This window comes from Theobroma cacao, chromosome 7 (assembly GCF_053813885.1).
Source record: "Theobroma cacao isolate CCN51 chromosome 7, ASM5381388v1, whole genome shotgun sequence".
Lineage (NCBI taxonomy): Eukaryota > Viridiplantae > Streptophyta > Magnoliopsida > Malvales > Malvaceae > Theobroma > Theobroma cacao.
In genome coordinates this window covers 968,990-995,411 of record NC_142645.1, presented here as the reverse complement: position 1 = coordinate 995,411, position 26,422 = coordinate 968,990, and the positions used below count along the sequence as shown (strand labels likewise).

The 26,422-nt window shown below is 35.0% G+C and overlaps 2 protein-coding genes and 2 pseudogenes across 7 annotated transcripts; all 4 read right to left on the bottom strand.

The window, feature by feature from the left end:
• Positions 1-3,185: 3,185 nt before the first annotated feature.
• On the bottom strand, positions 3,186-7,448 carry LOC108662930 (receptor-like protein 7). Of its 3 annotated transcripts, none has more exons than XM_088808408.1 (2): positions 4,295-7,448; positions 3,186-3,836 (listed from the first exon to the last, which is right to left on the bottom strand). In XM_088808408.1, the coding sequence occupies exon 1, from the start codon at positions 7,413-7,415 to the stop codon at positions 4,299-4,301; it is 3,117 nt and encodes a 1,038-aa protein (XP_088664534.1). In that variant the 5' UTR covers positions 7,416-7,448; the 3' UTR covers positions 3,186-3,836; positions 4,295-4,298. The 3 variants fall into 3 exon arrangements, with proteins under 3 accessions (XP_088664534.1, XP_088664533.1, XP_088664535.1); XM_088808407.1 differs by lacking the exon at positions 3,186-3,836 and adding an exon at positions 4,125-4,176; XM_088808409.1 differs by lacking the exon at positions 3,186-3,836 and having other exon boundaries at positions 4,125-6,937; positions 7,073-7,448.
• Positions 7,449-12,481: 5,033 nt separating this feature from the next.
• Positions 12,482-15,161, bottom strand: LOC148761371 (uncharacterized; annotated as a pseudogene).
• A 193-nt stretch (positions 15,162-15,354) lies between these two features.
• Positions 15,355-18,977, bottom strand: LOC108662690 (receptor-like protein 6). 2 transcript variants are annotated; one of them, XM_088808739.1, is made up of 2 exons: positions 15,883-18,977; positions 15,355-15,472 (listed from the first exon to the last, which is right to left on the bottom strand). In XM_088808739.1, exon 1 carries the CDS (start codon positions 18,926-18,928, stop codon positions 15,887-15,889), a length of 3,042 nt encoding a protein of 1,013 aa, XP_088664865.1. In that variant the 5' UTR covers positions 18,929-18,977; the 3' UTR covers positions 15,355-15,472; positions 15,883-15,886. The 2 variants fall into 2 exon arrangements, with proteins under 2 accessions (XP_088664865.1, XP_088664864.1); XM_088808738.1 differs by lacking the exon at positions 15,355-15,472 and adding an exon at positions 15,582-15,764.
• A 2,532-nt stretch (positions 18,978-21,509) lies between these two features.
• LOC18593337 (receptor-like protein 33 pseudogene) lies at positions 21,510-25,782 on the bottom strand (annotated as a pseudogene). Of its 2 annotated transcripts, none has more exons than XR_016027356.1 (2): positions 22,556-25,782; positions 21,510-22,079 (listed from the first exon to the last, which is right to left on the bottom strand). The product of XR_016027356.1 is annotated as a receptor-like protein 33 pseudogene, transcript variant X1 (transcript). The 2 variants fall into 2 exon arrangements; XR_016027357.1 differs by lacking the exon at positions 21,510-22,079 and having other exon boundaries at positions 22,447-23,994; positions 25,142-25,283.
• Between the last annotated feature and the right edge of the window lie 640 nt (positions 25,783-26,422).

Sequence of the window (26,422 nt, the reverse complement as noted above, 5' to 3'; positions counted from 1 at the left end):
GTATGAACTTGCACTATCATTTTTTGTGAGATTTATCATAGCTTTCAAATTTTTATATATTTAACAGGAAGTGGACTATTAAAGTAATTATTTGAGAGGTTAAAAATTTGGATTTTGGAGAATGAATTACTGGACCTAGCACCATGAATGGAACCTTGGAATTTGTTTGATCGTAATACAAGAACTTGTAGCTGTGCAAGACTTCCCAACCAATGAGGAATTGTATCATTGATCTTATTGTTACCAAGATCTAGCACTTCCAAACCTTGGCAATTAATGATGGATCGTGTTAAAAGTCCTTCTAATAGATTGCCATGTAAGTTTAGATAATTCAGTTCACATCCCTTCACAAAAGTTAGAGGAATGGTTCCACAAAACTTGTTCCTCTCTAATTTCAACATTGAGAGGCTTTTGTTCAAATTTCGAAAGGATTGTGGAATTATTCCTCTCAAGTTGTTGTGAGACAAGTCAAGAACTATAAGAGAACTCACATTGCATATTAGAGAAGAGATCTCTCCACTCAAATTATTATTTGAGATAAAAAAGAATCTTGTTGTTGAAGGTGGAATTCGAAGATTTTTTTTCAAGATACCTCAAATTAATTTAGATTTTTTTATTGCTACTTTAATAAAAGTATCAAAATCAGAACATTTTTCTAAATTTTCATGTCAAATTAAATTAGAGAGTAACTTTCAACTCCATTTTGTTCAATTTCTAATGAATATAGAGACTATAAGAATTTGGATAATCTCACATTATGTACATGTGCAGATTAAAGAGGATAAAGACAAATATATACAAATAGGATTCAATTTTGCCACTGTATTCCCTTTGAACCTATCACTTTTGCTGTTTACCCCACTATGCTTTCGGCATACCAAATCGTTTGGAAAACTTTATCCTGATTCAAGTTTTTGGTTAATTTCTGTGTTTTCGTGTTCTTCTTCTGGTGCTTTTCTCCTTCTTCTATTTGTTATTCCTTTTTTTCCTGACTGTTCTTGCTTGGTGTCCTTGTTGCTCTGGGATTCCATTTTCTGTTTGATGTCCCCTTTGTATTGGGGTTTGGAGTTTCTCCTTTTCTGATGAGACTCTTCCCTCCTTTACTAATTATATTATGCCATTCAAAAAATAAATATCAGTCTTTCCATGTATCAACCTTTGAGCTGTACGTGCATGAAAAAGTCCATGTGGCCTATATTTCATATCCCCATTACAATTTTCTATGTGCAGATTCCACTTCTTGATTTGGTTCTCGGTATAATTCAATGTTTTACGGTTTTACTGTTGTAACTACAATTATCATTTGCCACATGAAATGCCACTTTTCAGACAATGATTGACCTTTGTTTTTTTATTGAATGGCAACAATGATTGCATGGTTTTCAAGTTTGTTATAGACAAGATCGAGAGTTTAACTTAGCTTTTTGAGTTGGATGGATTTAGAATTGATTACCTCATGTCTAACTTAGCTATAAGCCTTCTGTGTAAGTTACAAACCTCTAATTATAGTAGGTAATTTAATTGTCAATTGGTCTGAAAGCAATTGAAATTATAAATGTTCAAAGTTTGGAATATTATTTCATTAAAGTTTATAATCTGACATGTAACACCTGCAGACTATATGTATATATAAAGACTCAATTTTGCCACTTTATGCTTTTGAATCCATCATATTTGCTTTTTAACATACCAAATCATTTGGAAAACTTTATGCTGATTCACATACCAATCCCTCAATGTATCAACCTTATGCTGTACATGCATGAAAAAGTCTTTGTGGCCTATATATATATATATATTGCATGAACCCCACTTCACGCAGGTGCATTCAACACAAATTAGTTTACCAAGTCTCTTAAACTTTTTCCGGTTGGAAAGTTTTGTTGCCATTACAATTTTCTATGTGCTGATCCCACTTCTCGTATGTTAATTACTTGTTATATACAGTAATTTTTTCTTTTAAAGAAATAAAAGAAAAAGTGAGGTCAATAGTTCCTTAAGGCAAACGATGTTTGGACCCTATAGTCTTTCACTAAGGATTTGAATAAGCAAATTAGTAACAATTAATTGACGAAATTAATTGACGAAGACGCCTGTGCAGTGCATACATGTGAAATTTTCTCTAGTTTAACACTTTGAATCAAACAGTCAATTTGTTTTATTAATTAATTTATTTATTATATAAAGAATACCTTTTGGTATACGAAAAGTAGAAAATGTTCTAGGCAAGGAATGTCCTATGGGTTTCGGCGTAAGGTTAAAACTCCTCAAAGGAAACTTGCTAATCTTTTTTCTGCTTTCAATTTGTCAATAAATATTCAATTTCTTGCTAATGTTTTGGATCATAAACATGAAACTAATTTTGCTTTAGTTAGAATTTTTTTAGCAGAACATCTCCCATTCTTTTTCCTTTCTTTGAGAAAGAAATAGTCAAAATACTTCTTTTATAATCTCTAAAAAAACTTAAGAAATCTCTCCATTACTTTGGTGATGTCCATCTTGACATCGGATTTTATTCTTTCAAGGCAAGACCAAAAAGAAGAGTTCTAATTTCATATTTGATGGCTTTCTGTCAATTATGGAGTAGAGATAGTCAATTAAGCAACGACTGACGAAAACTATATCTTTCCACCTTTTTTTTTTCATTAGTGGTCAATTAAAATTTTCCCATTGCAAGGAGCTAAACAATTGACGAATAAATAGTATAATGTTTATTTTTTTTCTGTTGTCATATACAAAATATTTTACTTTGCTAAATTCAATTTGGGATGTTTATATTTTATTGTGATTTTATTTCTTTTTTGTTTTGTAGTGATAATAATTTGTTTGATCATGTGAATAGCAATTTGCAGCCATAGCAGTTCTGTAATTGATTGATAATGCAGGAAAGTGAATTATTGAAGAATGAATCTAAGAATTAAATTTAGTTTAAATTTATATTACCCTCTTATAATAGAGTTAGAAATAGACAATCACCTTAAGGTCTGTCCTAGTATTCACACTTACTTTCATTTATTTATTATTTCTGCTATTTCTTACTGTCTAAAATTTGATTCTCCATATATATATAGTCATCCATTTCAGCTTTCAGGTAGTTTTAACAATTTGGAGACCAATATGGTCCAAAAGCAAATACTAATTATATATGTTGTACCAATTAAGGGAATTACAATTCTCTCCTTAAACCAAAGTTATTAGGGGTACCGGTCTCTACCCTGAATACTAGAAAAGAAATTATTTATTATGAACACTAGAAAAACTCCAGTCCAACTGAATACTAGCAGAAGGATGAATTATGAATTGAATTTGAAAAGAACAAGACTTTTATTATGAACAACTGAAATTATAGGAAAGTTTTGGCTCCATTGGTAATGGCCAGTCAAAGCTGTAAGTGTGAAGGCATGGTAACTAGATTTGGTAACTGCGCATACTGTTGTTCTCAACATGGTCCAAGGCATGTCCAAGGTTAAGCCAAGTTGGCAACTGGATAGTTTAAGCACCTGAAGTTTAAAAAGCAAAGCTCAGTTCCTCAATATACATACATATATATATATGAGCAAAATCTTTGATTCAGCAAAGTAAAGCAAAATTTGTTTGTGATGAAGGAATTGCCAGCCCAGATGCCTTTAGCTAGTAACACTGATTTCTTTCTGCTTGCTTGACTTGATTAAGAAGGTAACCAAGTGTCTGGTATTAAAACATTGACTATGGGATGCTGTTAAGTTCTTCTGCTTGCCTGCTGTACTATGTGAAAGGGCAAAATCTGAGAGAAATTAAAGGCTTCCGTTGCTCCAGTTTTAATTATAAGAATCAATGTTATCCTCCCTGAGTGCTGCCTTCAAACGTTAAAAAAAAAAAAAAGTTATTTAAGCATGGTGAATTCAACTAAAATTTCATGTCAACATCTGTAAAAGGGATAGAAAATTCATCTTTAAATTCCATATAGCATCCATAACAGTCTTACAATTTCATTAGTATGAAAGAAAATTTATTCTAGGAAGAAAAAAAAAAACAAAGTCTGCTTAAATAGAATTCATTATCAACCAGGAATAATCATTGGTGAATAAAACAGAAGAGGACAAGCATTTGGATGGCTATAAGCAACAGCCAAGCTACATACCAGATCAAAAACAGGGCATCCCCTGTAACAAACAACTTGAAAACATGATACAACCCCTGGAAGAAAAGTCAGGGCGCAAGACAAAACAAAACACAGTCAAGAAACGAAAATCATATTGAACATAAAAGGAACACAAGCCGTTCTATCCACCAGTGACAGATGAGGGCTTCTTACTAATTTACAAATTCCTTCGTCCTCTGAGGTATCTCTTCAATTTGTAGCCTACTTCTTCAACCATCCTCACAAGCCATTTGGGTCTTCCAAGTGTGAACATGATATATGCTGCAGATATTCCCAACACTAGTCCACTTCCATAACCCATGAATGTCGCTTTCCACACAAATCCAGATTCAGAATCTGCTTCCACATGAAAAATGAGTGCCTCAGTGCTGTCATGAAAAAAGGGTGCCTCAGTGTTGTCACAGCTCCTTGATAATAGAAACCCACACAGTCCCAAGTTACCAGCGTAGGAATCCCTGCCAAAGGTATCGAATTGTTTTCCCTGAGGTATAGGTCCAACGAGCTGATTTTGTGAAAGGTTTAACACTTCAAGAAAACCCAAACTATTCAACTGTGTAGGAATCTTCCCAACAAGCTTATTCGAAGAGAGATCCAGTGACTCAAGTGCTGTCAAATTCCCCATTGATGTGGGGATACAACCACTAAGGTTATTATGAGAAAGGTTTAGCCCTTTGAGTGAGTCAAGCTCTCCAATAACCTTTGGAATCTCACCTTGAAACTCATTGTTTGAGAGGTCAATGCTCGTCAACGCGATGAATATTTTCTCCAATTCAATCTCTACTCCTTTTATTGCAATTTCAATAGAATAGCTATAGAAGTTAGCCAAAGCAGAAGGAACATACTCTCCCATGTACGACCTTGCACTTTTATCTTTTGAGAGATTTATCATAGCCTTGAAATTTTTTATATATTTAACGGGAAGTGGACCAGTAAAATAATTATTCGACAGATCAAAAATTTGAATTTTAGAGAAAGAATGATTGGACCACGGATCTTGAAAGGAACCATGCAATTGATTCGAATGCAGCACAAGAACTTGTAGTTGTGTAAGACTTTCCAACCAATGAGGAAATGTATCATTGATCTTGTTGTTACCAAGATTTAGCACTTCCAAACCTCCACAATTAATGATGTCTTGTGGTAAAGGCCCTTCTAATTGATTGCCATTTAAGTTGAGATAATTCAAGTGACATCCCTTTGTAAAAACCGAAGGAATGAGTCCACAGAAGTTGTTCCTTTGTAGATTCAACACTGAAAGGCTTCGGCTTAAGTTTCCAAAACATTGTGGAATAATTCCACTCAAGTTGTTGCGAGACAAGTCAAGAAATTCAAGGGAATTTGCATTGCATAGCAGAGAAGGGAGCTCACCGCTCAAATTATTATTTGAGATAAGAAAGACAGATGTTGTTGAAGGTGGAATCGGAAGATCTCCATGAATGAAATTGGAGCTAAGGTCAAGAATTTCAATTCCCTTCCATGGAATTTGTTCAAAATCCGTCAAATTGTTGTGAGATAATTTCAAGAACTGCAAAGAGTCCTTCCCCACATCCCGCATCCACTTTGGAATCTTGCCATAAATTTTATTGTTGGAAAGGTCTAAATGTTGCAAACTTTTTGAACCTTTTAAAAATTGGGGAAATTCATTGACATTGCAAGAAGACAAGTACAAATACTGAAGATTAGGAAATACATAATCAGCACTAGTACCATTAGAGTTTAAGGAAAGACTGTTATATGAAAGATCAAGGTATAAGAGATTTTCGAGTTTTGAGAACATGTTAATCTGTACAATACCACTTAGATGTGAAAAGTCAATTGTAGTAAGATTCACAAGTTGGGATATTGAAGATGGAATAGGACCTTTGAGTTTATTATTCCCAAAAGAGATCTCTTCTAGTGATTTGCACTGGAATTCCTTGATATCACCACTGAGCTTGTTATCGTTGAGATATATGTGCTTCAATGCGGAAACTGTATACAACCATGAAGGAAGTGTCCCATTGAGTAAATTAGAAGATAAGTCTAGAGAGATTAGATTAGGAAAGGCATCAGGAATGGAACCCTCTAGTTGATTACAAGCAAGGGATAAGAATTCAAGTTGTCTCATGTTTGTAAGTGAGGATGGAATTTGTCCAGTAAAATAGTTGGACGTCAAATCTAAATAATTGAGTTGTGAGAGGTTTCCCAATGATATCGGAATTGATCCTGATAAATTGGATGCTAGAAGACTTAAATACTCCAAGGACACTAGATTCCCGATTGAGTTGGGCAATCCTCCTGAGAAAGATGAGTCTGATGCATCCAAATGCTCCAAAGATGATAAATTCGTGATAGACTCAAGCAACCCTCCAGGAAAAAAAGTCCATGATAAATCCAAATATTTCAAAGATTGTAAATTGCCTATTGAATCTGTCGATTCTGTAGAGAAGAACATGCTTGATAGATCTAAAAGTTCAAGATTGCTGGTCCAGTTCAACTTTGGAAAATAGAGAGCGAGATTTTTGTTGTATCCTAAATAGAGGGACTTGAGGTTAGGCAGGTGAAAAATGTTTTTTGGGAATTTTCCTTGCAAATCACAACCACGAAGATTAAGGTCCCTTAAAGATGAGGATAGATTCGTCAAGGCATTAGGATTAATAGAAGACATATTGATATCACCAAAAAAAAGTTGTCTCACCTCTGTTAGGTTCTCAACAAGTCCTTCCAGAGTATGCCTGTCAAGTGGTTGATAATAATTCTGAGAGAGATCAAGTGAAACCAATTTCGACAAGTGGGAGACTTGGGTTGGGACTTGACCTGCAAAGTTTGAATCAGAGAGATTGAGATACATTAGGCTTGCAAACCCACCAAACTTAGATGACATCTTGGAAAAGTAAAAATTGTTGTGGGCTAGGTTGAGTTTCTGTAGGTGTGGAAGATGGAAGAGACTACTATTGGAAGGGATTCTGCCATATAGCTGACTGCAACTCAAGTCCAGGCCAATCACTTGACCTTTCATGCTATCACAAGTGACCCCATCCCATGAGCAGCAATCTGAACCCTCCTTCCATGAATTTGTCTTGGGATAGGATATAGTGCCAGCTATTTCATCGCAATACCAAGATGAATCTTTAATGATGGAAAAAGAGGTCTTGAATTGGATCAATGCAGCAGCTCCTTCAGGAGAGCACAGCTGCGTTATTGAAGAAGAAGAAGATGAAAGATTAGCTTGAAAATTGAGGAGGAATAAAAGAAGGTAGAGGAGTTGAAAGGATCTGATGAGTAAGCAGCACATGTTTGTTAAGAAGAGAAATGGAATAATAATGGAATGATATTTTTGGTATGAGTGGTGAGAAGGCATAGATGAGTATTTATAAACTTTCCAGTCAAACCAATGTGAAACCAATGGCAGCATTGGTGCCAAGTGGTAAACAGTAACTTACTGGTTTAGTTCATATACAGATTCATTTAGAGATAAAACTTTTTTATTTTATTTTTCACTCTGTATAACCCTATAAAGAATGTATAAATAATTTTGTATTCATATATAAACTTGTGGTTGAAGTTGAAGTTGAAGTTGGTATTATATAAGCTGCCATGTTAACTGCTAAAATCAATATAAAACGAAAGAAAAGAGTATTAGTGTCATAGGAAACTGAGGAAATTATGGATCCAATCATTTTTAAGTCAATTCACAAAAAGACCGGTGAATTAATGTAACTGGAAAATATAGAAAAGAATCATTTTTAAGTCAATTCACAAAAAGACCGGTGAATATGGAGTACACCAGCCTGGACATTAGTCTTTAGTGTTTGGCCGTATTGACTAGGCTGGTAGTAAGTATGAGAGAAGAAAGAAGACTGGATGCTGAAACGAAGCTACCTCAAAGCAAATAGGGTGTTAGGGACATGGGATCCACCAATTTCACATCAGATGTCCACCAATTATGTCTTTTCGTCAAGAAAAAAAAATGTCCACGAAGACTAAAAAGACTTGTGAATGCTAATTTTATAGGTCTCAAGCGAAAAAGAAAAATCAAGTTAAATTGAAAGCAAAAGAAGGTGGTGCCCAATAAATGGAAAATATAAGCAATTGATTTAATAATTCCATTTGATACTAATATGGACTACACTAGACTAAAATATTGCAGCATTAACCTTGTAGAAAAAATGAGATAAGCAGGAAAACCTTAACGTTGTAACTAGCTTCCTTGAACCGTCAATTGAAGTATCTTAAAGCAAATAGGGCGTAGGGACATGAGATCCACCTATTGCAGAACCACCAACTTCACGTCAGTGCATTCAAGACAAATTCGTTTACCAAGTCTTTCTGACTTTTTCCTGTGAAAAGTAGTCTGCTGCTTCAAAGTTCGAAGTAAACAACAATTGGAAGATAATATATTTCTTATTCAATTTGTCCTGTGATCTCTTGTCTCCTATACAATGTTTTCTACTGCTTAAAAATTAAAACCATTAAGCTAGCGTTCCCTTCCCCTGTTGGCAATCTGTTCGATCCTGCCCTCTTTAGTCCCCAGCAAAGAGATTGAGAGTTGATCCCCCAACAAAGAAAGTCCATGGAAGAACAAAAGCAAAATTATTTTTGATCACCCAACACAATCATTATGTTCGTGTAATAACTGATAAATGGAGTCGACAAATCATCTCTCTTCTTGGCATGGTGATGATACGATGTTGTGCACTCTTTGTTGTTTTTATGTGTTAGAATAGTCTTGAATTGTGATTTAATTAAGATTGTTTAATTTTAATTAAATTAGTATATCTTATAAAATAGTCTTTAAATCTAGTTAGACTAGAATAACAATTTCTAATTCTATTAGGATAAGATTCCTAATTATATTAAGATAAGGTTATTGTATTTGACACTATAAAAAGATCTTATGGGTTAAAGAATAATTATCACCTAGAATTAGAGAGAGTGATTTAGGTGTACGTGGGATAAGGGTTGTGAGTTTGATACTGTTCTTGTAATCTCTTGATTTTTCTCTTAGTGGGATTTTCTCTGTTGCTGTGCCTGTGGATGTAGGTCATCAAAAGATCGAACCACGTAAATTCTTGTGTTCTTGTGGGTGTGTTTGATTTTTTTTCTTTATTCTATTGATTGGGTTAGATCTTGGACAATTTTTTAGAGACAATTTCGTAATTTTCCAATAATATGTCTGATAAATAATAAATAAATGAAAAAAAATTAACTAATAGGTGATTTAGTAACAAAATGAATGAGAGTATCTGAACGATGAATCATATTGATTTTTGGAATCCTACTATTTATAAATAATATTAAGTAACATTCAAAAGTCATCATATCAAGATTTTGCTTTTGATTCATTGAAGGTTACTAATTTGTCCTTGATGGAGAGTTTCAATTAGAGAGAAGATAAGATGACTAACAAGACTTATCGATGTTAACTTTCTGGATCTTGGTCAAAAAGGAAAAAAAAATCAAGCTAATTTGAATGCAAAAGGAGGTGGTACCGACCAAAAAAAAAAAAAAAGGCATTTGATTCAATCATTCCATTATATATATTTTTACATTAATGATAATGTGGAGTACACCATACTTTAAATTAATCTTGCTGTGTTAAGAAAAGAGGTGATAAATTTCAAGTTAATTCAGAGGAAGAACAGAAACAAAGACCATAAATGTAGTATTTATTTATGTTGTATCTCAAATTTAGTTTGGCCCCAAATTTGGGTTGATGAAAAGTCATGGTCTACACCAATTGTCGTTATGAGAGTGCCATTACCCTTTGCTTCATAACATTTTTCTAAATTTTCATATCAAATTAAAATAAAGATTAAGTTCAATTCTATCTTGTTAAATTTCTAATAAAATATAATGAGAGAAGATAAGAATCCATAATCTAACATACAGATTAAAGAGGAATAGATAAATTAGTTTACAGATTATTCAAAGATAAACCCCAACTTCACGTCAATGCATTCAAGACAAATTAGTTTACCAAGTCTCTCTAACTTTTTCCTGTTAAAAGTAGTCTGTTGCTTCAAAGTTTCAGAGTAAACAACACTCCAAAGACATTACATTCCTTATTCAAACTGTCCATGGTGTCTTGTCTCCAATACAAAGTCTCTGCGTGATGAATGAGGTTGATGCTGTCATTTGTAAATAATATGCAGTAAAAGTCGAAATCTTCATATCAAGACTTTTCTTCTGATTCATTAATTAGATTATCTAGCTCATTAAGGTCAGTGATTTGTCTTTTCACAGAGAGTTTCCATTAGAGAAAATATGAGATGATCAAAGAGACCAAGACCACATGTCAAAAGGAAAAATTAAACTAATCTTAAAGAAAAAGGTGAGGTGGTTATTTCCGTAAAAGGACAATATGGACGTGTGATCCAATCATTCCATTATAAACTTTGTCTTATTAATGCTAATATGGTCTACACCAGGCTGAAATTTAATCTTCTACCGTGTTGGAATTGCCCCCACAACGTGCACTCACTGAAACATTGCAGAATTCTCCCCAACAAGTGCAATTTACAGTATTGACTGGGCTATACTAGAAAACATGAGAGAAGCAAGAAGACTGAATGCTGGAACTAATTTCTTGAAATCTTATGAAGATATACATTATTAGATTTAGGATCACAAACATGAAGCTAATTTGTATTTGTTAGAATTTTCTTTAATAAAGCATCTCTATTCCTTTTTTTTTTTTGAGAGAGAGAATTAGTTAAAATACTTCTTCAAAAATCTATGGAAAAGCTTTAGGAATCTCCCTTTTACTTTGGTAATGTCCATCTCGATGTTGAATTTAATTCTTTCAAGGCAAGAACAAAAAGAAGAGTCCTAATTTCATATTGATGTTTCTTTGTCAATTTTGGAACAGAGATTGTCAATTAGACTCGGCTGACCAAAGCCATATCTTCTCACCTTTTTTCTTTTTCATTTTAATGTTGGAGGTTGGGATTATTGCAAGGAGCAAATTAATGTTGGTCCCGTCTTCAAGAGGAAAAGAAACTGTCTATAACACAGGGAAGGCAAAAAATGCTTCCTACAAATTTTAACTTTTTGTTGTCAAATATATATTTTTTTTGTTGTCATATATTTAATATTTTATTATGGTAAATTTAATTTGAGATGTTTATTTATTTTATTTTGTGATTTTGTAGTAATAATCATTTGTTTGATCGTGTGAATAGTAATTTTTATCCATAGCAGTTTTGTAATTCATTGATAACGCATGAAAGTGAATTATTGAAGTATGAATATAAGAGTTAAATTTTAATTTAAATTTATAATACCCTTTCATAATAGAGTGAGAAAAGAAATAAATAATCACTTTCGGAGATCTGTCTTCATGTTCACATCTAATTTCATTTGTTTATTATTCATGTTATTTCTTATTGTCTAAAGTTTGATTCTCGGTAGACCATGGTTTCAAATTTCAAGTTATTTTAACAATTGGTAGACCAATTTGGTGTACCAATTATAGGAATGATGGTTGGCAAGGATGTCCAGTACTTAATATTTAGACCATTTCTTGATGAAAAGCAAAAGACTTTCCAAGTCTTCTAATGAATGCCACGTGGGCAACCTATCTCTACAGCAAGCAAATTAGCGCGTGCTTGCTCAGCTTCAAAAGCCATTACGTGGTGTTGTGCATGCTTGCGATAATATGTATTAACATATCCCTTGTACAAACTTTATGATGATGAATGGATTAATAACATGACCGTTGTCTTTTGTTTCTCTAACAGAGGCTGATGCTTGCAGCCACAACTCAACTTTAATAGTCGCTATTAGTGGTGATGCTGGTAGCCATGAATAAGAAGATGAAGAAGAAATGGCTTTGCAATGCCACAGCCTGCAATACCTTTGCTACATTTTCATACTATTTATTATGGACACAGAAGTTTGTGATGGGGAGGATCTCAATTCATTCTGATAAGGAAGGTGAAGATAAAATTGGCATGATGGTGAGGGCAAAAAGAAAATCTAAATGCGGAGAATTAAGTTCCTAATCCTGCTACAAAATGTTTAAACAAAATATGGAAAAAGGAGAAAGAGAAAAAGAAGGGAGTTTCAGGTTTTACTGGGATGAAGAGAATTCCCATGGAAGGGTGGCCTCTTCATTACTCCAAGAGGGGTCTTTGGGAGAAGTCTGGCTGGTGAAGGAAAGATTTTGCTCGCTGCAAGTGGGAAGTGAGAGAAGCAGAAATTGACAAAACTTGCCCCCATAGATTTTAGAATTACAATTCTCTCCTTAGACTAAAGTTCTTAGAGGTAACCGTCTCTACCCTGAACTGAGAAAAGAAAAAGACTTGAATTTGGCATTACAAAAGCTCCGATCCAACCGAATACTATCAGAAGGCTAAATTATGAATAAAATTTGAAAAGAACAGGTCTCTTATTATGAACAACTGAAATTATAGGAAAGTTTTGGCTCCATTGGTAATGGCCAGTTAGTGTTCTTCTCAACATGGTCCAAGGTTAAGCCAAGTTGGCAACTGGATAGTTTAAGCACACGGAGTTACTAAGCAAAGCTTAGTAAAATCTTTGATTCAGCAAAGTAAAGCCAAATTTGCTTGTGATGAAGGAATTGCCAGCCCAGATGACTTTAGCAAGTGACACCGATTTCTTCTTTTTCCTTGCTTAACTTGATTAAGAAGGTAACCAAGTGTTAATTCTCTAAAGAGATCTCTTCTAGTGATTTGTATTGAAATTCCTTGACATCACCATTGAGTTGGTTATGCATGAGAGCTATGAACTTCAATGTGGAAGCTGTAAACAACCATGATGGAATCGTTCCGTTGATCAAATTAAAAGATAAGTTTAAAGAAATTAGATTAGGAAAGGCAGCTACTTCATCAGGAATGGAACCTTCTAGTTGATTATTAGAAATGTCCAAAAATTCAAGTTGCCTAAGCTTTGTAAGTGAAGATGGAATTTGTCCACTAAAATAGTTCCATGACAAATCTAAATAATTGAGTTGTGAGAGGTTTCCCAATGATATCGAAATTGATCCTGATAAATTGGATGATGAAAGACTTAAATACTCCAAGGACACTAGATTCCCGATTGAGTTGGGCAGTCCTCCTGAGAAAGATGAGTCTGATGCATCCAAATGCTCCAAAGATGATAAATTCGTGATAGACTCAGGCAACCCTCCAAGAAAAGAAGTCCATGATAAATCCAAATATTTCAAAGATTGTAAATTGCCGATCGAATCTATCGATTTTGTTGAGAAGGACATTCCTGATAGATCTAAATAGAGAGCAAGGTTTTCGTTGTATCCTAAATAGAGGGACTTGAGGTTAGGCAGGTGAAAAATGTTTTTTGGGAATTTTCCTCGCAAATCACAGTACTTGAGATTAAGAGTCCTTAAAGATGAGGGTAGATTCATCAAGGCATATCGATACTGTCAAGAAAAAGGTGTCTCACCTCTGTTAGGTTCTGAACAAGTCCTTCCACAGTATCTCTGTCATGTGGTTGATAATAATTCCCAGAGAGATCAAGTGAAACCAATTTCTACAAGTGGGAGACTTGGGATGGGACTTGTCCTTCAAAGTTTGAATAAGAGAGATTGAGATACATTAGACTTGCAAACCCACCAAACTTAGATGACATCTTGGCAGAGTTAAAGTAGTTGAAGGCTAGGTTGGGTTTCTGTAGGTGTGGAAGATGGAAGAGACTGCTATTGAAAGGGATGCTGCCATTTAGCTGACTGCAACTCAAGTCAAGGCCAATAACTTGACCTTTGATGTTATCACAAGTGACCCCATCCCATGAGCAGCAATCTGAACCCTCCTTCCATGAATTTGTCATAGGATAAGATTCACCGCATTCCCAATATGAATATTCACTGATTGAAAAAGAGGTCTTGAATTGGATCAATGCAGCAGCTTCTTCAGGAGAGCACAACTGTGTAATTGAAGAAGAAGAAGATGAAAGATTAGCTTTAAGAAGCATAGATAACTTAGGCCAAGAGTTCCTCAACAACAATATGCACTGCCCAATCACCCCATAGCCAGCATTAACCACTCCCTCAACAGCAAACACTCTTTTACAACCAAAGACCAATACACTGCAAACCATTGCCACCAAAATTCCCCTTTTCACCAAAATCAGATTCTGATTATTTCCCACATCTTCATTGTCTTCACTTAACAATCCCAGACGTGCCTGACTTCCAAAAATTCCAGTTTTTCGCAATCCAAAGGCTTTGAAAACCTCGGGATTGGAAAAGCTGGAGATAATAGGAGCTGGGTAGTGATTAGTTTTGGATAAAAACTTTGATGGGTACTTCAAATTTCGATTAAAAAGCATGAAAGGCGAGGACCTTCTTGAAGAAAAGAAAGTGGGTTGGCTGAGAATTGAGGATTCAAGCGCCATTCTCATCAACAAGAATAATTCAATAATCTACAAAAGAAAAAAGGAAAGAAAAAAGATTGAAACTTGCTTAAACAAAATATGAAAGAGGAGAAAGAGAAAAAGAAGGGAGTTTCAGGTTTTATTGGGATGAAGAGAATTCCCATGGAAGGGTGGTCTCTTCGGTCTCTTCATTACTCCAAGCCGGGGGGTTTTTGGGAGAAGTCTGGTTGGTGAAGGAAAGATTTGCTTGCTGCAAGTGGGAAGTAAGAGGAGCAGAAATGACAAAACCTGCCCCCATAGACTTTAGAATTACAGTTCTCTCCTTAAACTAAAGTAGGTGGAAAATATGACCTGAATTGGGCATTAGAACAACTCCAGTCCAACTGAATACTAGCACAAGGTTGAATTATGAATTGAAATTGAAAAGAACAAGACTTTTATTATGAACAACTGAAATTATAGGAAAGTTTTGGCTCCATTGGTAATGCCCAGTCAAAGTTGTAAGTGTGAAGGCATGGTAACTAGATTTTGTAACTACGTATACTGTTGTTCTCAACATGGTCCAAGGCATGTTCAAGGTTAAGCCAAGTTGGCAACTGGATAGTTTAAGCACCTGAAGCTTAAAAAGCAAAGCTCAGTTCTTCAATATACATATATATATATATATATATATATATATATATATATATATGTATATACATATATACATATATGTATGTATGTATGTATATACATATATGTATGTATGTATATACATATATGTATGTATGTATATACATATATACATATATATATACATATATGTAAAGCTCAGTTATATATATATACATATATATACAAGCAAAATCTTTGATTCAGCAAAGTAAAGCAAAATTTGTTTGTGATGAACGAATTGCCAGCCCAGATGCCTTTAGCTAGTAACACAGATTTCTTTTTGCTTGCTTGACTTGATTGAGAAGGTAGCCGAGTGTCAATGTTATCCTCCCTAAGTGCTGCCTTCAAACGTTAAAAAAAAAAAAAGAAGTTATTTAAGCATGGTGAATTCAACTAAAATTTCATGTCAACATTTGTAAAAGGGATAGAAAATTCATCTTTAAATTCCATATAGCATCCATAACAGTCTTACAATTTCATTAGTATGAAAGAAAATTTATTCTAGGAATAAGCATTGGTGAATAAAACAGAAGAGAACAAGCATTTGGATGGCTATAAGCAACAGCCAAGCAACATACCAGATCAAAAACAGGGCATCCCCTGTAACAAACAACTTGAAAACATGATACAACCCCTGGAAGAAAAGTCAGGGCGCAAGACAAAACAAAACACAGTCAAGAAACGAAAATCATATTGAACATAAAAGGAACACAAGCCATTCTATCCACCAGTGACAGATGAGGGCTTCTTACTAATTTACAAATTCCTTCGTCCTCTGAGGTATCTCTTCAATTTGTAGCCTACTTCTTCAACCATCCTCACAAGCCATTTGGGTCTTCCAAGTGTGAACATGATATATGCTGCAGATATTCCCAACACTAGTCCACTTCCATAACCCATGAATGTCGCTTTCCACACAAATCCAGATTCAGAATCTGCTTCCACATGAAAAATGGGTGCCTCAGTGCTGTCATGCAAAAAGGGTGCCTCAGTGTTGTCACAGCTCCTTGATAATAGAAACCCACACAGTCCCAAGTTACCAGCGTAGGAATCCCTGCCAAAGGTATCGAATTGTTTTCCCTGAGGTATAGGTCCAACGAGCTGATTTTGTGAAAGGTTTAACACTTCAAGAAAACCCAAACTATTCAACTGTGTAGGAATCTTCCCAACAAGCTTATTCGAAGAGAGATCCAGTGACTCAAGTGCTGTCAAATTCCCCATTGATGTCGGGATACAACCACTAAGGTTATTATGAGAAAGGTTTAGCCCTTTGAGTGAGTCAAGCTCTCCAATAACCTTTGGAATCTCACCTTGAAACTCATTGTTTGAGAGGTCAATGCTCGTCAACGCGATGAATATTTTCTCCAATTGAATCTCTACTCCTTTCATTGCAATTTCAATAGAATAGCTATAGAAGTCAGCAGCAGCAGAACGAGCATACACTCCCATGTATGACCTTGCACTTTTATCTTTTGAGAGATTTATCATAGCCTTGAAATTTTTTATATATTTAACGGGAAGTGGACCAGTAAAATAATTATTCGACAGATCAAAAATTTGAATTTTGGAAAAAGAATGATTGGACCACGGGTCCTGAAAGGAACCATGTAATTGATTCGAATGCAGCACAAGAACTTGTAGTTGTGTAAGACTTTCCAACCAATGAGGAAATGTATCATTGATCTTGTTGTTACCAAGATTTAGCACTTCCAAACCTCCACAATTAATGATGTCTTGTGGTAAAGGCCCTTCTAATTGATTGCCATTTAAGTTGAGATAATTCAATTGACATCTCTTTGTAAAAACCGAAGGAATGATTCCACAAAAGTTGTTCCCTTGTAGATTCAACACTGAAAGGCTTCGGCTTAAGTTTCCAAAACATTGTGGAATAATTCCACTCAAGTTGTTGTGAGACAAGTCAAGAAATTCAAGGGAATTTTCATTGCATAGCAGAGAAGGGAGCTCACCGCTCAAATTATTATTTGAGATAAGAAAGACAGATGTTGTTGAAGGTGGAATCGGAAGATCTCCATGAATGAAATTGGAGCTAAGGTCAAGAATTTCAATTCCCTTCCATGGAATTTGCTCAAAATCCGTCAAAGAGTTGTGAGATAATTTCAAGAACTTCAAAGAGTCCTTCCCCACATCCTGCATCCACTTCGGAATCTTGCCATAAATTTTATTGTTGGAAAGGTCTAAATGTTGCAAACTTTTTGAACCTTTTAAAAATTGGGGAAATTCATTGACATTGCAAGAAGACAAGTACAAATACTGAAGATTAGGAAACACATAATCAGCACTAGTACCATTAGAGTTTAAGGAAAGACTGTTATATGAAAGATTAAGGTATAGGAGATTTTCGAGTTTTGAGACCATGTTAATCTGTACAACACCACTTAGATGTGAAAAGTCAACTCTAGTAAGATTCACAAGTTGGAATATTGAAGATGGAATAGGACCTTTGAGTTTATTATTTCCTAAAAAGATTGCTTCTAGTGATTTGCACTGGAATTCCTTGATATCACCATTGAGATTGTTATTGTTGAGATATATGCGCTTCAATGTGGAAACTGTATACAACCATGAGGGAAGTGTTCCATTGAGTAAATTGGAAGATAAGTCTAGAAAGATTAGATTAGGAAAGGCATCAGGAATGGAACCCTGTAATTGGTTATCAGAAATGGATAAGAATTCTAGCTGTCTTAGGTTTGTAAGTGAGGATGGAATTTGTCCACTAAAATGGTTCTCTGACAAGTCTAAATAACGGAGTTGGGAGAAATTCCCCAATGATCTTGGAATAGATCCTGATAAGTTAGTATCACCAAGATCTAAATATTCCAAGGAAACTAGATTCCACAATGGTCTTGGAACCGATCCCATTAAGTTGGTCTCGTAGAGAACCAATTGCTTCAAGGAAACTAGATTCCCAACCGAATCCATCAATTCTATAGATGAGGACATACCTGATAGATCTAAAATTTCGAGATTGCTGCTCCGGTTCAACTTTGGAATATAGAGAGTGAGGTTTATGTTGTCTCCTAAATTGAGCGACTTGAGGTTTGGCAGATGAAAAATGTTTTTTGGGAATTTTCCTCGCAAATCACAATACATGAGATTAAGAGTGCTTAAAGATGAAGATAGATTCGTCAAGGCATTAGGATTATTAGAAGACATATCGATACCATCAAGAAAAATGTGTCTCACCTCTGTTAGGTTCTGAGCAAGTCCTTCCAAAGTATGTTTGTCAAGTGTTAGATAATAATTCCAAGAGAGATCAAGTGAAACCAATTTCGACAAGTGGGAGATTTGGGATGGGACTTGACCTGCAACGTATACGAAAGAGAGGTTGAGATACACTAGACTTGCAAACCGACCAAACTTAGATGACATCTCGGAAAACTGAAAATCGTTGAAGGCTAGGTTGAGTTTCTGCAAGTGTGGAAGATGGAAGAGACTACTATTGGAAGGGATGCTGCCATATAGCTGACTGCAACTCAAGTCAAGGCCAATCACTTGACCTTTGATGCTATCACAAGTGATCCCATCCCATGAGCAGCAATCTGAACCCTCCTTCCATGAATTTGTCTTGGGATAAGATTTAATATCAAATTCATCACAAAACTCAGATGAATCTTTATTGATGGAAAAAGAGGTCTTGAACTGGATCAATGCAGCAGCGTCTTCAGGAGAGCACAGCTGTGTTGTTGAAGAAGAACAAGATGAAAGATACGCTTGAAAATTGAGGAGGAATAAAAGAAGGTAGAGGAGTTGAAAGGATCTGATGAGTAAGCAGCACATCTTAATTTCTTAAGAAGAGAAATGGAATATAAGAATGGTATGATACGATTGATATGAGTAGGCATAGATGAGTATTTATAAACTGCCCACTCAAACCATTAGTCAAACGAATGGCAGCATTGGTGCCAAGTGGTAAACAGCATAAAGTTTATAATTTACTGGTTTAGTTCATATACGGATTCATTCAGAGATATAACTTTTTATTTTATTTTTCACTCTGTATATACATATAAAGAATGTATAAACAATTTTGTATTCATATATAAACTTGTGGTTGAAGTTGAAGTTGGTATTATATAAGCTGCCATGTTAACTGCTAAAATCAATGTAAAACAAAAATATGGAAACAAGAGCAGCATTGAGGTTTTATTATCAACTTCATCAACAATATCTTCCTTATTAATTACTACAATAAATTATTGATAGCAGCCACGAAAAGCTTATTGGAGGAACATGCAAGTGGTCTCTAAGGAGCTTTCTACTTAATGAAAGCTCCTGACAGTTAACTAATCAATAGAGAATAATGAGATTGGAGAAGATGATTTTATATAAACTAAAAATTCCACAACTATGTTGGGCCACTTGCACAATCTTTATGTTTGTGTAATAACTGATAAATGGAATCAACAAATCATCTCTCTTCTCGGCGTGGTGGTGATTCGATGTTGTGGACTCTTTCTTGTTGTTTTTGTATGTATGATAAATGATAAAGTGAATGAAAAAAAATTAACTCATAAATGATTTAGAAACAACATGAATGAGAGTATTTGAGTGTTGAATCAGGTTGATCATTGGAATCCTACCATTTAGAGTTTCAATTAGAGAGAATATACAAAATGATTCCATATATGCACAAACTTTATGATAATATGGAGTACACCTGCCTGAGTGCTGCCTCAAAGCAAAGAGGGTGTAGGGACATGGGATCCGCCCATTGATACACCACCAACTTCGCATTGGTGCATTCAAGACAAATTCGTTTACCAAGTCTCTCTGACTTTTTCCTGTGCTGCTTCAAAGTTTCAAAGTACACAACAGTTGAATGATAATGTATGCCTTATTCAAAATGTCCCATCATTTCTTGTCTCCTCTAAAAAGTTTTCCACTGCTTAATTAAAAATTAAAACCATCAAGCGTTCCCTTCCCCTGTTGGCAATCTGTTCGATCCTTCCTTCTTTATTCCCCAACAAAGAGATTGAGAGTTGATCCCCCAACAAAGAAACTCCATCGAAGAACAAAAGCAAAATTATCTTTTTGATAACACAGACACAAGAAGAGCCAATCCACCATGTGGACTACTGCGAGCATTGAGGTGTTATTATAAACTTCTTCAACAATATCTTCCTTATTAATGCCTAGTATAAATTATTGATAGCAGCCGCGAAGAGCTTATTGGAGGAACATGCAAATGGTCTCTAAGGAGCTTTCTACTTTTTCTTTCCTTTGACAATTGAGTTTGAGAGAGTACTGGATTTTAATTCAACATGAAAACTTTCGTTTTCGATTGGTTTACAGATATACTTTCCTATCATCTAGTTGGTCAACTAGATTGGCATTTAGAGAATTGAAGACTTCTATATATTATTCAATTATCATTACCATATTTTTTTATATATTTGATGTCTATTGATAAGTTTTATTAATTCTACAAATTAATGTTTTTCAACGTGTTGAAATAATTGTGTGGAAAATTTTAGTTGTACATTTTTTCCCTAAATTTTCCAATTGCAAAGTGGGGATCTCCAATTAAAAGGTCAGATAATGAAGGCTCATGACAATTAAATAATTAATCCATAATATTGAGATTGGAGAAAAATGATTTTATGTATACTAAAATCATGTTGTATTTATTCATGTTGGTCTACACAAATTCTTGCTACGAAGGTGCCATGATAACTACTAAAATAAATATAAAACGAAAGGAAAGAGTATTAATGTCATAGGAAACTGAGGAAAGAAAAATATGCAAAAGAATTATTGTACTTACCATTGTAGAATTCTCCACAACAAGTGCAATTTGCAGTATTGATTAGTGCTAATAGAAAAGATAAGATATTTGCAGAACCCAAACTTCACGTCAGTGCATTCGTTTACCAAGTTTCTGTATCTTTCCTGTTGAAGGTTTTGTCACCATTAAAATTTTCTATGTGATGATTCCAGGAGTCGAATTATAGCTAGGTGTCTCACAATATTAATGTTGTCAACAATTCTGATGAACTGCCCGGGTATTGTTGCTTTATAGTTGTTGAAATTGTGTCTCTGTTATGATCCCAAATTTTCATAACCTGCTTCTAAAAAGGATCTGATGATGTATATGCATACATCTCCAAATTGTCATAATCCACTAGTGGCTGATCTATTTTCTGCTTTCAATTTGTCTATAAAGATTCAATTTCTTGAAATCTTATGGAGAAGAGGTTATTATGTTTAGGATCACAAACATAAACATGAAGCCAATCTTGCATTAGTTAGAATTTCCTTTAACAGAGCATCTCCATACCCGGATTGTCTAACAGATTGCCTAGTGATTTGAAACCAGAAAGTTGGGTTCTGTACTATCAAGATGATCTACACAAAAGAGGAGAACAATGCTAAGAATTCTGAATTTTCTGGTAGAAATACTGAAACAGATTTTTGCTGGCATGTTTCATCAAAAAGAGAAAAAAAAAGGACATGCATGTTAGCTTACAAATGCTTATCTGCATTGTCACATCATCCCCACAATCATGTTATGAACTTTCAAGTAAAAAAAATGAGATGTTTGGGATGGAACTCTAAATTCCTCTTGTTTTACTTCTCTTCTAAACCTACTAAATATATTTCATCGCCTTGTGCAGTACGCAGCTTTCATGTTGACAGTGCTTTTTGGAATCAATGCCTTAGCCAATAACACTATGGTAGAATCTCTGTTTCACAGACATGCCACTCTTTGTTAAAGCAACTTTTGAACAACAAATCGAGCTTCAACCTTTTGTCTGATTTTCATTAAGCTGCTCGAGGTAAGAATGTTGCTAGTTTCTTCATTTCTTCAATGTGCTTTACAAGTAATCAGGATATGGAAAGCAGGGTATATTTTTTAAAGCATGACTGGTTGTTTGCTGTCGATCAGAATTAAGAATGCTTGACTGCAACTTGTACTTTTTGTCACTTGCTGGAATAAGATTAGTAAAATTTACTAATATACATGTAAATCCATGATTAAGATATACAAATTTATTAATTTTTTGTACAGTCCTGTTGCCTGAGGCATACAACTTAAATATCAACTGATTCATTTAATTGCTTCATAATTTAGGCAGCTAAAATCAACCAAGAAAAGTTCTGGTAGAGTAAAGGGGAAATATTCAATTTCAGCCATATAACTCCTGAAAAACAAATTATTTCTATAATAGGTTAAAGAGATTGCTAAAGAGGAGATTTTCTCCTTTTCTTTTTCTTTTTTTGTTGAAGAGCAGTAACAGAGATTATATATAGGAGGTAGGAAGAATCGAAACTAAAGTGATAGATGGAGACATAAATAGCTGAAACCATACAAACATTTCAACACTTAGAAGAGATCCTTCAATACATTATTAAATTCAATAAAAGACAGAGACAATTGATGCAATAATAAAGACAAAGACATACCTTCACCATGGCCAAACACACCTGACAGACTGCACTACCAGAAAAGAGACAACTGCAACACAAATCCTTGAACATCATTTGCACTGACTAGATTCTTCTTCTTCCACCACTGCGGTTGCCAATCTTTGACTTTCTTCGCCTCTTAGGATACAGGTCTTCAACCAAAGTTACAATCCATTCTGGCTTACCAGTTCGAAAAACAACGTATCCCACAGCTAATCCAAACAATAGTCCACATCCATAACCTATCAACACTACTTTCCACCCAAAAGCAATTTTAGATTCTGAGCCATCATCTTCTTCCAGTAAGTTTGAAGGTGGTAGTCGTTGAGGCGACTTGTTGATGCTGCAACTTCTTGTGAGTGGAAAACCACATAATCCATCATTCCCTTCATAAGAGCTGTTTTCAAACGTGTTGAATTGCTTGCCTCGAGGAATTGGCCCAACTAGTTCATTCATGGAGAGGTTTAAGAAGGAAAGAGATGTCAGATCCAGCAATTGCTCTGGAATCTTCCCAACCAGCTTGTTTGAAGAGAGGTCCAACCATTCAAGATTAATCAAATTTCCCATTGACGTTGGGATATAACCACTAAGGTTATTATGAGAAAGGTTAAGCCCTTTGAGTGAGTTAAGCTCTCCAATAACCTTTGGAATCTCACCTTGAAACTCATTTTTTGAGAGGTCAATGCTTGTGAACATGACAAATATTTCCTCCAATTCAATCTCTCGACCTTTAATCGCAATTCCAATGGAATAGCTATAGAAGTGACCAGAAAAATCCAGCAGCCCCAAGTATGACACTCCATCTTCATCTTTTCGGATATTTATCATAACTTTGAAATTTTTTATATATTGAATAGGTAGTGGACCAGTAAAATAATTATTTGAAAGGTCAAAAATTTGGATTTTAGAGAAAGAACGACTGGATCTAGTGCCATGAATGGAACCATGGAATTGATTCGATTGTAGTACAAGAACTTTTAGCCGTGGAAGACTTCCCAACCAATGAGGAAATGTATCATTGATCTTGTTGTTACCAAGATCTAGCACTTCCAGATCTCTACAATTAATGATGGATTGTGTTAATGCCCCTTCTAATTGATTGCCATTTAAGTTGAGATTCTTCAATTGACAACCCTTTATGAAAGTTGGAGGAATAATTCCATGAAATCGGTTCATCTGTAGTTTCAACATTGAAAGGCTTTTGCTGAAATTCCCAAGACACTCTGGAATAGTTCCACTCAAGTTGTTGTGAGACAAGTCAAGGTATTCAAGAGAACTTGCTTCGCAGATCAAAGAAGAGATCTCTCCACTCAAACTATTATTTGAGATCAAAAAGATACTAGCACTCGAAGAACGTGGAATGGGAAGATCTCCGTGAATCAAATTGGAGCTTAAGTCAAGGGCTAGAATTCCTTCCATTGGAAATTGGTTAAGATCTGTCAAAGAGTTGCGAGATATGTTCAAGTACCACAAATAGTAACCCCCCAAATCACACATCCATTTAGGAATCTTGCCATAAATTCTATTGTTGGAAAGGTCTAAATATTTCAAACCTTCTGAACCTCTTAAAAATTGGGGAAATTCATTGACATTGCAAGAAGACAATTGTAAATATTGAAGATTGGGCAATGTATAATTAGCACCAGTGCCATTAGAGCTTAAGGATAGACTATTATATGAAAGATCAAGGTATTGGATGTTTTGGAGTTTTGAGAACATGTCAAGCTCTACAATACCACTTAGATTATTTGATGATAAAATGAGAATAGTAAGGTTCACAAGTTGGGATATTGAAGATGGAAGTGGACCTGTGAGTTTATTATTCCCAAAATTTATCCCTTTTAGTGATTTGTATTGGAATTCCCTGATATCGCCACTAAGCTGGTTTTCATAGAGAAATATGTCCTTCAATGTGAGAATTGTATACAAACATGATGGAAGTGTTCCATTGAGTAAATTAGAACCTAAGTCTAGAGAGATTAGATTAGGAAAGGCAGATACCTCATCAGGAATGGAACCCTCTAGTTGATTATAAGAAATGTCTAAAATTTCAAGATGTTTTAGATTTGTAAGTGAGGATGGAATTTGACCTCTGAAATTGTTAAATGCCAAGTCTAAATAACTGAGTTGCGAGAGGTTTCCCAATGATCTTGGAATTGATCCTGAAAAGGTGGATCCTCGAAGATCTAAATACTCCAACAAAACTAGGTTCCCCAATGATCTTGGAATTGACCCTAGAACCTTGGAATGGTCAAGAAGCAAATGCTTCAAAGAAACAAGATTCCCAATTGAGTCAGGCAATCCTCTAGAGAAAGAAGTGTTTGATAAATCTAAAAGTTCGAGATTGCTGCTCTTGTTCAACTTTGGAAAATCGAGAGCAAGGTTTTGATTGCCTCTTAAATAGATTGACTTGAGGTTTGGCAGGAGAAAAATGTTTTTTGGGAATCTTAAAATGTTTTTTGAGAATTTTCCTCGCAAATAACATCTCCGGAGACTAAGTGTCATTAAAGATGAGGATAGATTCATCAAGGCATTAGGATTAATAGAAGACATATTGATATCATCAAGAAAAAGTTGTCTCACCTCTGTTAAGTTCTCAACAAGTCTTCCCAAAGTATGTTTGTCAAATGTTAGATCATAATTCTGAGAGAGATCAAGTGAAATCAATTTCGACAAGTGAGAGACTTGGGATGGGACTTGTCCTGCAAAACGTGATCCAGAGAGGTTGAGATACACTAGACTTGCAAACCCGCCAAACTTAGATGACACTTTGGAAGAGTCAAAGTAGTTAAAGGCTAGGTTGAGTTTCTGTAGGTGCGAAAGATTGAAGAGACTACTATTGGAAGGGATGCTGCCATATAGCTGACTGCAACTCAAGTCAAGGCCAATCACTTCACCGTTGATGTTATCACAAGTGATCCCATCCCATGAGCAGCAATTTGAACCCTCCTTCCATGAATTTGTCTTGGGAGAAGATTTAGTGCCAGCATCATCGCAAGACCAAGATAAAACTTCACTGATGGAAAAAGAGCTCTTGAATTGGAGCAACGCAGCAGCATCTTCAGGAGAGCACAAATGTGTTGTTGAAGAAGAACAAGATGAAAGATTAGCTTGAAAATTTAAGAGGAACAAAAGAAACAAGAGGAGTTGAAAGCTTCTCAGTAAGCACCACATCTTTCTTAGCAAGAGAAATTGAAAATTAATGGTATGATATGATAGTTATGAATGGTGAGAAGGCATAGATGACTATTTATAAGCTGCCCAGTCAAACCAAAGGCAAACTAATGGCAGCATTGGTGCCAAAAGGTAAATTCAATTTGGATTCAATTTGTTAGGGACAATCCTCTAAAATTGAGAGTATTAACTTAGCTTTTTGAGTTGGAAGTCATCTTTGTAAGTTTCAATCAGAGTGCCCTCTCAACTTTAAAGTTTTTTAACAATTTGTAGACCGACCTGGTCCAAAAGCATATACTAATTATGTTTCGCCATGGTTGATAAGAATTAGGGCAAAGACTCACTTTTGCTTTTAACCCCATATTGCTTTTGGAGATACCAAATCGTTTGAAAAACTTTATGCTGATTCAGATATCAATCATTCCATGTATCAATTTATTATTGGCATGATTTGCTTTCACATAACTAAAGGACGGTCGTGTTTCACGCTTGGCCATTCTTACGTAAAATAGGTGCACGAAAAACTCTCTGTGGCCTATATATTGCATGAACCCCACTTCACACCGTTGCAGTCAAGACAAATCAGTTTACCAGGTCTCTGCACTTGAGACAAATTATGTTTGGGCCCTTGTCCTCCACCAAGGATTTAAATAAGAAAAATAATAACAATAAAAAAAGAACAAAGAGATT